The sequence below is a fragment of the Schistocerca cancellata genome, chromosome 6 (genome assembly GCF_023864275.1).
Source record: "Schistocerca cancellata isolate TAMUIC-IGC-003103 chromosome 6, iqSchCanc2.1, whole genome shotgun sequence".
Lineage (NCBI taxonomy): Eukaryota > Metazoa > Arthropoda > Insecta > Orthoptera > Acrididae > Schistocerca > Schistocerca cancellata.
The window spans coordinates 288,904,827-288,919,571 of NC_064631.1; the positions used below are offsets into that span (position 1 = coordinate 288,904,827).

The window sequence follows — 14,745 nt, forward strand, 5'->3', positions numbered from 1 at the left end:
CTGTCACATATATCAGTAGTCGAGACTTCCTTAATGTGGAAAATCATTCATGCCGGAACAATCTTTGTTGAAACAAGAATATCTTTTTCTGGCGTATTTTTCCCAAAAGCACTCGTTCCAAACGCAGTTCAAATCTTTCTAGCTGCCTCCTCTACATTCACCCCTCTGTTATACCAAAGAAAATGTTGTGTTGCAGATGTTACACCTTTTTCCACATGCGACTCAATTTTACAAAGCTTAACTGTAGTTCATGATTTTCAAGTATGCAAAATCCAATGCTTAACTGCAGGATGATAACTAGAACTTCAAATTCGAAAATGGCGTTGATACATATGCTGACAGCGTGGCGCCGCCTTCACGTGGGCGGCGCCGGACTTCAGGCGGCGGGTGGCATCTGGCTGGTAGCCGCTGCAGCGCGAGGAAACGCTCGAGCGTAAGCTGTTATGATCGCGACACACCCACAAGCTGTCCTGCGGAATTGTTTCTGGAATACTTGTTATTGCGGGTGGCTAGAATGTTAAGTGAATTGTCTTCGATGTTCAATCAGACTCATAACTTTAGACTGAAAAAAAAAGGAGAGAAAACAGTTGGACACGAACATGCCACTTCAAGTTTAGAATGCACGACGATTACCGCAAGACCACGGGCTCACTCCATCCATATCAGCTTGGAAGTTGACAACACTTCCTCCTAACACTTCCCCATCTTACGGTGTTGCCAGATTGTGCAGATGGCTGGACTTAGAGTTGTCAGGGGCGGTCGGTTTTATTGGCCACCTTAAGTGAACGACTCAGACTTAGTCTCTGTGGCGGTCGGCCGGCGGTCAGTTTTTATGTCTAAGACTGTACATAAATTCCATAATGAAGTAGAGGCCTTAGGGATGTGGAATGAGTCACATTGTATGTCCATATGCAGAAGCAGCCACTCCAGGCAACTTCCATAAAGTATAAAAACAATGAATTATGACTGATAATAGGATAAGGAATGAAGAGGTTTTCTGCAGAATTGGTGAAGAAAGGTACTTATGGAAAACTGCAAGGTCCCCAAAGAGGCTTTAGTTATCAACTTTAAAGAATAGTCTTATCACACACTTTTGTTGAGTCCTTCAAATAGATTAGGTCATAGAGCAGGACAATACATTGAGTGAAAATAGTCTAGCACTCCCTCAACAGTCAGCATGGTGAGAGAGATTTCTAACTCCAAGTCAACCGAAACTGAGCTTCCTAGTTAAATCAAATTGTCTGTATGTCTTGGAACTTCACACATCAAGTCTCATCCAATGTGTGTCCGTGTGTCTCTGATATGGCTGTGTTTGCATCGACAAATGTCACAGTTTTTGCAGAGGCCTTCACTGCACAGCATTCCACGTGCTGTGGCTACGTAGGAGTTGACTGCCTGAATGAATGAATGAATGAATGAATGAATGAATGAATGAATGAATGACCAGTGTCAAACTGGACAATGGTCAACTAGATAATCAAGTTATTGACATTGCTGAGATGACATTAAAGGCTGCTTCATAACCCTTGGCATCTGGGTTCTTTCCACCAGCTTTTCTAAACTACACTGGCAGGAATTCTCCCTTAAACACGTTCTCTGTTCAGTCTTGGATAGGTGCATACCCCCATCTGCATACTTATATTTTCCACACTAGCACAGTCTTTCCCCTCTCCTTACTGTTCCTGTCTCTCCCGTCCACTCCCATTCCGTGACCATCTCTTTGTAATGGATCCTACAGAAGGCTTTATCCCTTTAAATGATTGTTAATAACTGTAAAAGAAATCACAGTTTGACAGTGGGGGGTAAGAGTACCCTAGGCTTCCCTGCCATATGCCTAAAACAAGGTTTTTGTGTCCTGAGAAAGATTGAAAATTACCTTTGACCACTATTTTCTAACATTTCGTGAAATATGACATAATTGTCATATCAGAGAATACTATGATTAATAAATAATCCATTTTTATTTTTTTATTTACTGGATGATAGTAACAATTACTAATCTGGCTGTGATCTAGGGCCATCTTTGACCAACGTTGCAACACACAGAGGCTATATATACACCCCTGTGTGATGCAACAATGCTATGAAGGTGGCTGTAGATCACTGCCGAAACTGGTAACTGTAAAAGTATGCCTTTTATTGTTGTCTTGTAAGTAGGAATGTATTTATATTAATACTTTACAAAAAATTAAGATAAACTTATTTCAAACATTTTATTATCATGTAATTTTAGCCAGTATCATACTAGGCTTAACACACATTTCCTTGTGTATCTCAATAATTTATATGCCTTTTAAATATAAATTAACCTGCCCCTTTTTTTTGGAGCAAAATTCAGTCAGTTTTCATTAATACATTTTTCATATAAACAATGAACTCTCTTACAAATAAGGAAGGTATCTAAAAAATTTTTGCACATTACAAAAATTAAATATATTTCTATAATAAGGAAAATTAGTACTTTCAATTGTATATGCCAGAGTGTTCCAGCAAAAGATTAGCACACTCAAAATTTTTATGGCACACAGCACAAAATTATGAACATCAGGTCCTCTGTCAAATAAAAGCTTCTCATTGAAAATAAATATGACATAGGATGGAAAAACATAGATTACAGTCCAAATAACATGAATTTAGAACACAAAGCCTTTGAAATAATTTTTATATTTACCAGGTATTTACTGTCCAAAATTGTTTATTTCCCTCTCCAAAAGCAAGCATTTACTGCCCTCAGGAGTGTTATTGGTTCACATGGAGATACATCAGAAGGAGAAATGACTTAACACCCGACATCATTCAGCCTAGGTGTAGTAGAGAAAGGAATCACGTATCAGCATTTAAATCTTTGGCCACTTATCCAGTGATGTAAAGAATCTAATTGGCAATAAAATTAACTTCAAATGCAAATTGAAATCATATCTGCTTCGCAATTCCATCTACTCCAGAGGAGAATTTCTAAATATATAATAAATCAATGTGTCTGTTAGTAAAGTAAATTCAATCTTACTGTGTTCCAAGCTTTTCCATTTGCAAGTCTGATGAACTGTGTTTATGTATTGCATAACACTAAACTGTTGTCTTCATTTTCAGGTGAAGCTACTGGAAATAATGAGGATGGAAATGATAACTTTTCTGATAGTTCAACAGACCACAAGCCAACGGACATTGTAAGCCCTGTGGAATCATGGGAAGAGAACTGGTTGTTCCAGCGTCGGCGCCTAAAGGCTGGTGGAGCGTCAACTCAGATGCCTGTACCAATGTTGGTTCCTAACCCGAGTGAGGAATTCAGAGCCCTAATTGGGGACAGAGATGCTGAGGACATCTCTGACTTATCAGAGTGCAGTGACAGTGCTTTGGAAGAAACAGTGTTAGCTGATGTTGAAGATGATGAAGACAAAAAGCACGAGGATGCACAAGTAATCAGAAATAACGTGCAGCTTCCTGTGCTGCCGGATATAGGAGAAACATCTGATTTTGATATTCTGAAAGAAGAAAGTATTGAGATAAAATCTCATGGAAACAACAGCAGTGAATTACTGATAAGGATAACTGGACCTGAAGATGAAGAAGGGAGTTCTACCCTAGATGCAGATTTGGATATCAGAGAAGCAACAAACTTGGAGCTAATGAAAGCATCAAGTAAGTATCTTCTGTGGTAAATATTTTCCTTTGAGTATCGGAATAATTATTGACAGCAAAATATAGGGATTTTTTGCATAGATTTGCAGGATGACAGCATTAATCTTCAGCGGAATAAAGATTGTGTAATTCATAGATGAAATGCTATGGTCCTAAGCAGTACTGTTCATTTCAATTGTATCTCATGTGTAACACAAAACAGATACCTTGGAATAAATGTACCTATTTTAACCCTAGAGCAGGTGTGCTTCTTAATGTACAGGAGCAAATGCACAGTTTATTATGTACACATTCATACATGACTATTTAGTGCTATATCTCTATCATTTATTGCAGTAATTTATGTTACACCATACAGTGATTACAAGTAACATTTAAGCTCATAATTAACAATAATGAGTGTGTTACATAGAAATGATTTACTTGCATATTAATCATCTTCGATCTTAGGTGAATGCACACTGCATTTTTCACAAAGAACTGTTGTTTGAGAATGATTTTTGCAAACAGAATAAATACAAGAACTACATCTTATGGTTGTGGAGCTATTCATTACCCTTCCACAAATTCGACATCTACCTTTTTTCTTCACTGGTTGCTTATGTATGTGCACCATTTGACCTTCATAAAGATGCTGGCACATGCTAAGATCAGCTGGTAAATTTGATCTTGCGAATCTTTTGATAAGATGTGGTTTTATGAGCTGAAAAAAAAAAGTTGTTTAAAAAACTCAAACTGGATGTTTCTTGTTCTTTCCATTTACTTGAAAAAATACCTGTCCATTGATACCACCATATTCAACAATGCGTAACACACAGCGATTGTCCATCTTCTTGTCATTTGTGTTACTGAATATTTATTGCACATTAGGCCAACAGTATCAACCCCACTCTTTGTTTTATTACAATTTATATCTACATCGATCCTCTGCAAGCCACCATATGATGCATGGCGGAGGGTACCCTGTACCACTTCTTGTCATTTCCTTTCCTATTCCACTCACAGGTAGAGCGAGGGAAAAATGACTGTCTGTATGCCTCCATATGAGCTCTAATTTCTCGTATCTTACTTCATAGTCCTTACGCATAATGTATGTTGGTGGCAGTAGAATCATTTGGCAGTCAGCTTCAAATGTCAGTTCTGTAAATTTTCTCATTAGGTGTCTCGAAAAGAATGTCGCCTTCCCTCCAGGGATTCCCATTTGAGTTCCCAAAGCATATCCGTAACACTTACATGTTGTTCAAACCTACTGATAACAAATCCAGCAGCCTGCTTCTGAATTGCTTCAATGTCTTCCTGCTTCTGAATTGCTTCAATGTCTTCTTTCAATTCGACCTGGTGTGGATCCCAAACACTCAAGCAGTACTCAAGAATATGTTGCACTAGTGTCCTATATGTGGTCTCCTTTACAGGTGAACCACTCTTTTCCTAAAATTCTCCCAACAAACTGAAGTTGACCATTAGTCTCCCCTACCATGGTTCTCACATGCTCATTTCACCTTAATGATTATAAGAGAGGACTTCAAAAGTCATAAGAAGCTAAAAAACTGACAAATGACCATCATATAAAATGGATAGGTATAAAATGAAAATGAGGGGAAATAGTCAAACAGCAAATAGGAAATGGCCTTCCTCAAAATGTAAACCTGCTGCTAGATCAAAATGGCAAACAAATTATCAGCCCAGCAAAGATAGCCAACATCTTTAATAGATAATTTTCGAATATTAATGAATAGTTATTAAATCATCCACTAAAAATTATACAATATAACCTGTAAAACTGAATAGAAACTCTGACTCACTCTTCTTATCTCCAACCAAATCCAAAGAAATGTCAGTATTTGTGAAATATTCAACTGGGATGGATGAAATTCCAGACTAAATCCTTTAAACACCTCTTATAAAAATATAGTTGCAAAGTTATGCTCAGACATTTGAACGACTTGACTGTGTCAAGCAGGACACTACCAATACTGTAGCCGAACATTACAGATTTGATCTTCCTTCTCATCCATATTAACTTACATTTTTCCACATTTAGAGCTAGCTGCCTTTAATCACACCAACAGGAAATTTTGTCTAAGTCATCTTGTATCTTCCTACAATCACTCAACTTCAACACCTTACTGCACACCATGACATCATCAGCAAACAATCGCAGATTGCTGCCCACCATGTCAGCCAAATCATTTATGTATATAAAGAACAACAGCAGTCCTATCACGCTTCCCTGGGACACTCCTGACAATACCCTTGTCTCTGATGAACATTCACCTTTGAGGACAACAAACTGGATTCTATTATTTAAGAAGTCTTTGATCCACTCACATAGCTGTGAACTTATTCTGTATGCTTATACGTTTGTTAGCAGCCTGCAGTGGGGCTTTTTGGAAATCTAGAAATATGAACTCTGCCTGTTGCCCTTCATCCACAATAGTTCTCAGTATATCATGTGAGAAAAGGGCAGACTGAGTTTTGCATGAGTGATTCTTTCTAAAGCCATGCTAATTTGTGCACATAAGCTTCTCAGTCCCAAGAAAGTTATTATATTCGAACTGAGATTATGTTCAAGGATTCTGCACGAAACAGAAGTTAGGTATGTAGTGTGTATTTTTGTGGATATGTTCTTTCACCTTTCTTATATACTGGAGTCACTTGCACTTTTTTCCAGTCGCTTGGGACTTTGCGCTGGACGAGTGATTCAGGATAAATGAAAGCTAGGTAACGGGCCAATGCCATAGAGTACTCTTTATAAAATCGAACTGGGAATCTAGCTGAACCTGATGATTTATTTGTTTTCAAATCTTTCAGTTGTTTCTCTACACCAGACATATGTATTACTAAGTCATCCATATGGGAGATTGTCCAATGGTCAAATGATGGTATGTTTCTATGGTTCTCCTGTGTGAACAATTTCTTGAATGTGAAATTTAAAACTTCAGCTTTTGTTATGCTGTCTTCAACTACCACACCAGACTTGTCAACGAGGGTCTGAATGGAAGCCTCAGACCCACTTAGCAATTTTACTTATGACCAGAATTTTCTCACGTTCTGCCAGATATTTTGCTATGGTGTGATGGTGGTAGTTGTATGCTTCACACATAGATCTTTTCACAGATGCATGAATCTCTGCTAACCTTTGCTTGTCATCATTTTTGCGTTCCCGTTTGAACTGAGAGCGCAACAGCCTCTGCTTTCTCAGCATCCGCCGAATTTTGTTAATAAACCATGGTGGATGTTTTCCATCCTTTATCCAGTTACTAGGCACATAACTCTCCAGACCACAATTTATAATCTGCTTAAACTTTGCCCATAATTTCTCTTCATCAATCTTACTGGAACTAAGGATACCAATTCACTGTCTAAGTGAGATGTTAATAACTGCTTATCTATCAAGAAAATCACTCCTCTAGCCTTCTTGACTGATTTATTAACGTTCATAACCACAGTTGCAACAATGACATCATGATTGCTAATCTCCTTAATACAGAAAACTCTCAGGCCTTTTTACTCTTCTTTGTATTTCTCTTGTTGTCCATCCATTTTCCAATGCACATAGCATCAGTAAGGAAACTCAAGAACTCAGACTGTTTTATGTTTCTGCAATGTTCTGAATGTCGGTGATTAGCCTGAAATGGAAACAAGCAGTTTGTTATGAGGCAAATACGTTGTTAATCCAAAAACCAAAGATTTTTCATACCAAAATGTGACTACATGAATTATTTGTGAAGTTCTTAATAATCATCATTGTCATCTTGTACGGTCTGCAGTTGAAGCTGTAAATAACATTCATAATTACAAGAGAAATTGGAAAACTACATGTAGTAGAAATTTTTCACAGTAAAATAATGTCAGTAACAGACAATGGGATTGTTTCACCTTCAAGATCATGTTTATCAGTCATCTCAGTAAAGCAGCCGTTTATGATAATGTGAGAAACACAACTAATGCAGCCTAGTGTGCCCTATTTGTTACCTGAAATTTCATTTTTAATGCAGCCAGATTTGATTTTGTTAACTGAATACATCAGTGTTGAAAGGCAAACACTAAAAGATAAATTTGTCAGCTTTGCTTCATATCTACCTGAAAGCTGTAATAAAGTACTCCCATTCCCACAGAAACAGGCAAAGATTGACAAAAATAATCAGAACTAGTCTGCAAGGAATGTTCTACTACTTTTGATAAAATTATGCATAAAATTGTCTTCAGTTTTGGATGCACTCACTATCCATAGAAGAAACAGAGACAATGAAATTTGTGTTCATGTGTATTTTACCTCATTGTTTCCTCATACCTTACTTAAATTCATATTTAGAATTTTCTTGTTTCATGTGTGTCTATAAGACAGTGACTTATTTGGTCATTTAAAACCTTTTCTCAATCTAACAGTCGACTGTTCATCCGAGTTTGGCCAGAAGGACAGTGAATATACAGAAGATTACGATGCTGTAACACGGCGCCAGATAGATAGTTTAACAAACCTGAGTGAACCAGAGTCAACCACACCTCCAGTGCCAAAACCAAGGTACGCTGCTACTTTCATAAAATTTAAATTAGGAATTAGGGCAAATTATGTTGCATATTATGTGTATAATTACCCAAAATATGTATTACTGAAAACAAAGAAAAAAAATATTTTTTAAAAATAACATTCAAAATAAGAAGCCTCTCTCCTACTGATGAAATGGCAAAATGGACAGAAAATTTCTCTTAAAAATAAGCAAAAAGTAAGCTAAAACATGGAGCAGTCAGAAATAAAGGTAAGCAGCCAAGTAAATAAACCAACATCAAAATTCATTCTGCTCACCAGAATGTGCAGTCCCTATCAAATAAAGTTAGTGAAATGGAAATACTGATATCACATGAATTTTAAGTGTGATTTATACACGTTAGTGAACACTAGCTAAGAGGGTATATCTGAGCACTTATGGGAATCGGTGACTTTACCTCATCATCAGTTTTCTGTAGGAAAACATTTAGTCATGGAGGAACATGTATATAAGTAATAAGACATCCAACATCATTGCTTATGGTTAATTGAAAACCATTAATAAACCACATAGCTTTTTTCTGCAGTATTTGTATTTTCTTTTGAGTTCGGTGGATCTTTGATATGAATGAATTGCTAGGATGAAGACATGTTACATTACTACAGTAATAACCATATGTAAATGATCATGAGGCTACAATGTAAATCATGTGTAAACAGATACATGAGGTTCATGTAACAACACAGATTGTAGTAGTAATGATGGTTACCCAAACAAATTATAAGGCTTATTTTCTAATTCATCTGAAAAGCAATCTGTCAACAACTGGTATACCAGTGCTGCATTCTCATTTCCTATAGGAATGCATGAAATTAAACACATTTCACTAATTGTAACATATTGTCAAAAAATTCCTGTGAGGAATCATCATCATCATCATCATCATCATCAGCCAATTCAATCATTAGATGATGTGACCTCTTCGAGTCGTGGATTCAGGTAGGTTTTCAGAAGTCTTCTCCAAGTGGGACGGTCTTGGGCAGTTCTCTGCCAGGTGTTACCAGCGATCTTCTTGATGTCTTTGTCCCATCTGTCTGGTGGTCTTCCTCTACGCCTCCGGTGCTCTCTCGGACTCCACTCCAGTACTAGCTTTGTCCATCTGTTGTCTTTTCTTCTTGCAACGTGGCCAGCCCACTGCCATTTCAAGGAACCTACTCTCTCTAAGATGTCACAGACCGGATGTCATCTGCCCTTTTCCTGTCCTTTCTTGTATAGCCCAACATTGATCTCTTCATGGCTCTCTCTGCTGTCCTAAGTTTCCCTTTTGTGAATGAGTTCAGTGTCCATGTCTCGCAGCCATACGTCATCCCAGGAAGAATGCATTGATCAAATACTGCTTTCTTCAGATTTACTGGCATTTTTTATCTGAATACTTTTGAATTCTTCCCAAATGCTTGCCAGCCAAGCTTGATGCGTCGATAGATTTCTGGTCTTATGTCTCCTTTCATATTTATAATCTGGCCAAGGTAGACATATTCACTGAGGAATACAAAGAACTATTCAAAAGATAAAGTTTTAGCTGTCTTTTGAATTTAGTACTAACACCAGACTGATTTAACATGAACTGGAAGTTTATTGTATATTTTTATGCTTGAATAATGCACTCATTTCTGTGCCACACTGAGATTTTTTGTATATATTTGTGAAGATCATGTTTACTTCTTGTATCATGATGATGATATTCACTGTTCATTCTGTAAAATGTATGATTATTGTCCACAAACCACATTAGTGAAAAAATGTGCTGGCATGGCATGGCATGGCATGGTGAATATCCCCAGTTGTTTGAATAATTTTTTGCAAGAGCATCTAGGGTGCACTCTATCCATAATTTTGATGACTGTCTTCTGTGCAATAAAGATTTTATTTGGTTGTGACTGGTTTCCCCAGAACACAATGCCATATGTCATAGGTGAACAGAAATATCCAAAGTATATAGCTCTGATTGTTTCCAAGTCACAAACAGATGAAACCGAGTGAATGGCAAATGCTGTCAAATTCAGTTCTTTACATTGGTCGAATGTGAACAGACCAATTTAGAGTGTTGTTAACATGTAATCCCGGAATTTGGAAGACTTAACTTCATCATCACATTTCATTTCCGCATTTTCCAGTTTGTTGTTTGCTATTAGAAAGTGAATGAATTAAGTCTTGTTAAACATTGAGGGACAGACCATTTGAACTGAACCAATCTAGAGCTTCTTTGAAGACTGCAGTTTGGTACTTTGTCTATCATAATGGTTGTGTCGTCTGCAAAGAGTGTGAAGTGTGCTTTTTGTGTGATACACCATGGAAATATTAATAAAGATCAAGAAAAGTAAGAGACCTCTGTGAGGCAAAGTGAGGAGCTACTTGATTGAGAAGTAGTGGCTCCGGTCTCGTAAACTGACTTATGGCTGGCAGAGCGGTGTGCTGACCACATGTTCCTCCATGTCCACATCCAGTAACACCTATAGGCTGAGGATGACATGCCAGCTGGTTGGTACTGTTGGGCCTTCATATTTTCGAGTGGAGTTTAGTTTAGTTTTAGTATTAGTTTTAAGGGACCAAGCACCAAGCTCTGTAGTACTCTACATTTTACTGTGCCCCAATGGGATCAGTATTACGATGTCATGCACGCAAGTAGAGTCTCCTCACAAAATAAGACCATATTACACTCCCCTTTGGTAAAATGAAAAATATGATGTTCTAACATATATTTCAACTGCACAATCCATAAGTCATTTTAACAAATAAATTACTTGAGACAACTTACCAGGATAATTTATCATCTGAGTACACCCCTGAAAACTTAAAATAATTTGGATCATCTGAGGGAACTTGTCTTTTAAGTGATTGATTTTTTGCATGAGCGACACACACTCAAGGCTGCTTACTACTGCAAACTGTTGTACAAGGCAAAAGTTGCATATCGCCGCAAAAGACGAGACCAATCGATTCGACATAGGTCATCCTCCTCCACGACAATGCGCAACCCCATACTGCAGCTCTAACTGTCTCCAAGCTACAGGAAATGCACTGGACTACACTTGATCATCCTCCTTATAGCCTGGACTTATTTCCCTGTGATTTAAATTTATTCAGACTGCTTAAAGAAGCTCTAGGAGGGGTGACGATTTGAAGATGACGAGAATGTGGAAGACTTTGTGCACAACTGGCTGGTGACATGACCCAGTTCTTTCTATGATGAGGGCATCAAAAAGGTGCCCATACGTTGGGACAAATGCTTTTCCAAAGCAGGAGACTATGTGGAAAAATAAATTATAATTGCCTTGAGTTTTTCAGTAAATGAATTTAAATAAAAAATAAAATCCCTTTTATATTTGATCTGCCCCATATCTTGTGCTGAAAAGAGGAGAGTTTATGGAATTTCAGAGACACAAAATGTGTGTGAAGTGTTGTTTGTGTACTTTAATCAAATTAAATGAAATTTCGTGTGGCTAGGGCCTCCCATCGGGTAGACCTGCCGCCTGGTGCAAGTCTCTTTAGTTGATGCCACTTTGGTGACTTGCGTGTCAATGGGAATGATATTATGATGAAGAGAACACACACCCTGAGTGGAGATAATCTCCAACACAGCCGCGAATCAAACTCGGGCCCCTTTCCATGGCATTCCGCCACACTGACCACACAGCTATTGAGCCGGACTGCTTTAATGATTATAAGAGAGGACTTCAAAAGTCATAAGAGAAGCTAAAAAAACTGACAAATGACCACCATATAAAATGGATAGGTATAAAATGAAAATGAGGGGAAATAGTCAAACAGCAAATAGGAAATGGCCTTCCTCAAAATGTAAACCTGCTGCTAGATCAAAATGGCAAACAAATTATCAACCAGGCAAAGATAGCCAACATCTTTAATAGATAATTTTCTAATATTAATGAATAGTTATTAAATCATCCAGTAAAAATTATACAATATAACCTGTAAACCTGAATAGAAACTCTGACTCACTCTTCTTATCTCCAACCAAATCCAAAGAAATGTCAGTAATTGTGAAATATTCAACTGGGATGGATGAAATTCCGGACTAAATCCTTTAAACACCTCTTATAAAAATATAGTTGTATGACTTGGTTGGCTGGGAGACCCTGAGGGGCAAGTTCAGCTGCCTAACTGGGAAGGCTTTTCCTATTCTTCATGCACACTGGCATCTCTCCTTGGTGAAGTGTGAGAGTCATGTGTTAAGTGTATCTGGTACGATGACTGCAGAGAGAGAGAGAGAGAGAGAGAGTGCTGTCATGTTTCATATTGTGCATTGACATACTGTGAAGAGGTTCGTAATTTAGTCCAGGACATTGGTATCAAGCCTGGTGATCAGGAACTTGATGCTCCCAGCTGCCAACAGTGTGTGGCATACCTGGGCAGTTACCCATCCAAGTATTCACCATGCCTGACATTGCTTAACTTTGGTAACGTGAAAGGAACTGGTGTTTTCAAGGCTGTTGGCAATAAAACTCTGGTGACCTTATTGCAATATTATTAGCCCACCATTCAACATTACATTTACAATAGGAATCTCTCCTTCCTGTTTAAAGACAGTGAAGCTCAAATCACTTTTCAAAAAGGGGAAAAAAGAAATAGCAGTACTTTCATTTCTTAACACAATGCTCCAAAAGCTTGGTAGTCATGAAAACTGACAAGCATATGCCTTGACTGGTCAAAGGCATTTGACATTAAAAACCATAATCAATTGCTGTAGAAACTAAGTTGGCATCAGAGGGGCACCTAAGGGTTGGCTAAGATCATAGCCTACTGGCCGCAAGCAAGTAGTAGAAATACTATTTCACAAAAGAAACAAATTAACCAGTCACTATTCTGAGTGCAAAGAAGTACAGGATGTCCCAAAAAGAATGACCTACTTTTAAACAGAATTATTTATTAGGAAGAAGGGCTTAACACCAACAAATCACATACATGACTCAGAAAAGACAGAAGTTTATAAAAATCCATCATAAATGTTCAATCTATCCTCCATTGGCTGCACAGACAAATCTAGCTGATACCCGAATTCACCCCAAACTGAGCGTAAGGTGTCTTCTGTCACTGAATCTACAGCAGCTGATATTCTGGTTTTAGTTCATTAATGTCACTAGGTAAGGGAGGAATGTAAACACATTGTTTAACATATTCTCACGGGAAGAAATCACATGGTGTTAAGTCAGAGGACCTAGGAGACCAAGAGTGTAAAGCCTGCTCTTGTGGTGCTGTACGCCCTGTCCAACATTGAGGCATGTTGGCATTGAGGAAACTGCGCACATTGTTGTGCCAGTGTGGTGGTGCTCCATCTTGCTGATAGATGACATTGCCAGAGTCAAGTTGTAGGAATAACTAGTTACATAGCATTGCAAAATATGGTTGTCCTGTTATGGTTTCTTCCTCAAAAAAGTAGGGTCCATAAACCTTGCTTTGGGAAACAGCACAAAAAACATTTACTTTTGGTGAATCACATTCGTATTCAATTATTTCATGAGGATTTTTGAGTCTCCATATACGCACATTACGACAGTGAACCTTACCACTAATATGGAAAGTTGCCTCATTGCTAAATATCAACCATGACAAAAAGTGTCACCTTCCATGTCCTTTAGAATAGCATTGCTAAAGTCCACTCACTTCACCTTGTCAGTATCTCGAAGAGCTTGTAACAGTTGTAATCGGTATGGTTTGAGGGCTAAATGATGCTCTAACATATACCACACTGTCATGCGTGGTAACGCAAGTTCTTGGCTAGCACGACGCGTATATTTGTGGGGGCTCTGCTCAAATGCTCGTCGGATTTGTTCTACTGTTTGTTCAGGAACGCGTGGCTTGCCAAGACTTTTGACTTTACAGAGGCACCCTGTTTCTTCAAACTGTTTATACCACCATCAAATGTTCTTTAGTGATGGTGGTTTAGCACAAAATCGAATAAGAAATGCCCACTGAACTGTGATCACTGATTGAGTACAACTAAATACAATAACACAATATGCCTTCTGTTGTGTGGAAGCCATATTGCGTGAGACTGGCTGCATGCTCCAGGTCAGCACTCGTAACAACATCTAGTGGATTTTTTCTGAAACTCTAGACCATGCTGATTACATCTAGCACTGTTTCAGTTACTTAGTGACATTTGTCTCAATATTATAACAAGTCAAAAATGGGTCATTCTTCTTAGGACACCCTGTATGTTGTGCTACAAGGGTCAATATTGGGGCTCATTCTGTTTTTGATCCAAGTAAATGATCCAACATTAAATGTACACTGCTGCAACACTATTCATTTTACAGATGACACAAGCATCTTAACCAGTCATAAGAGGGAAGATATTCTTCAGCAAAAACTATCAGAGGCTCTGAGTGTTATTTTGAACTGGTTCAGCCATAGTAAACTGATAATAAATAAAAATAAAACAGTAGCACTAAATTTCCATAACATCAAGAGAAATAGTGAATAGGACATAAAAATTCAGATGTCAGACATAGATATTGTAAGTATGGCCATTACAAAACTTATGGGGGTCTGGCTCCAAGGCAACCTTAGATGGGATAAACACACTGATAGTATATTT

At 38.0% G+C, this 14,745-nt stretch overlaps 1 protein-coding gene across 1 annotated transcript in view; it reads left to right on the forward strand.

Annotated features, from left to right (window-relative positions):
• The window catches only part of LOC126088294 (uncharacterized), a 242,133-nt gene that overhangs the window by 176,393 nt on the left and 50,995 nt on the right, over positions 1–14,745 (forward strand). Inside the window, exons 11-12 of the mRNA XM_049906424.1 lie at positions 3,091–3,639; positions 8,029–8,164. Of these exons, the coding sequence (XP_049762381.1) occupies positions 3,091–3,639; positions 8,029–8,164 (685 nt within the window). The remainder of the gene's footprint in view (positions 1–3,090; positions 3,640–8,028; positions 8,165–14,745) is intronic.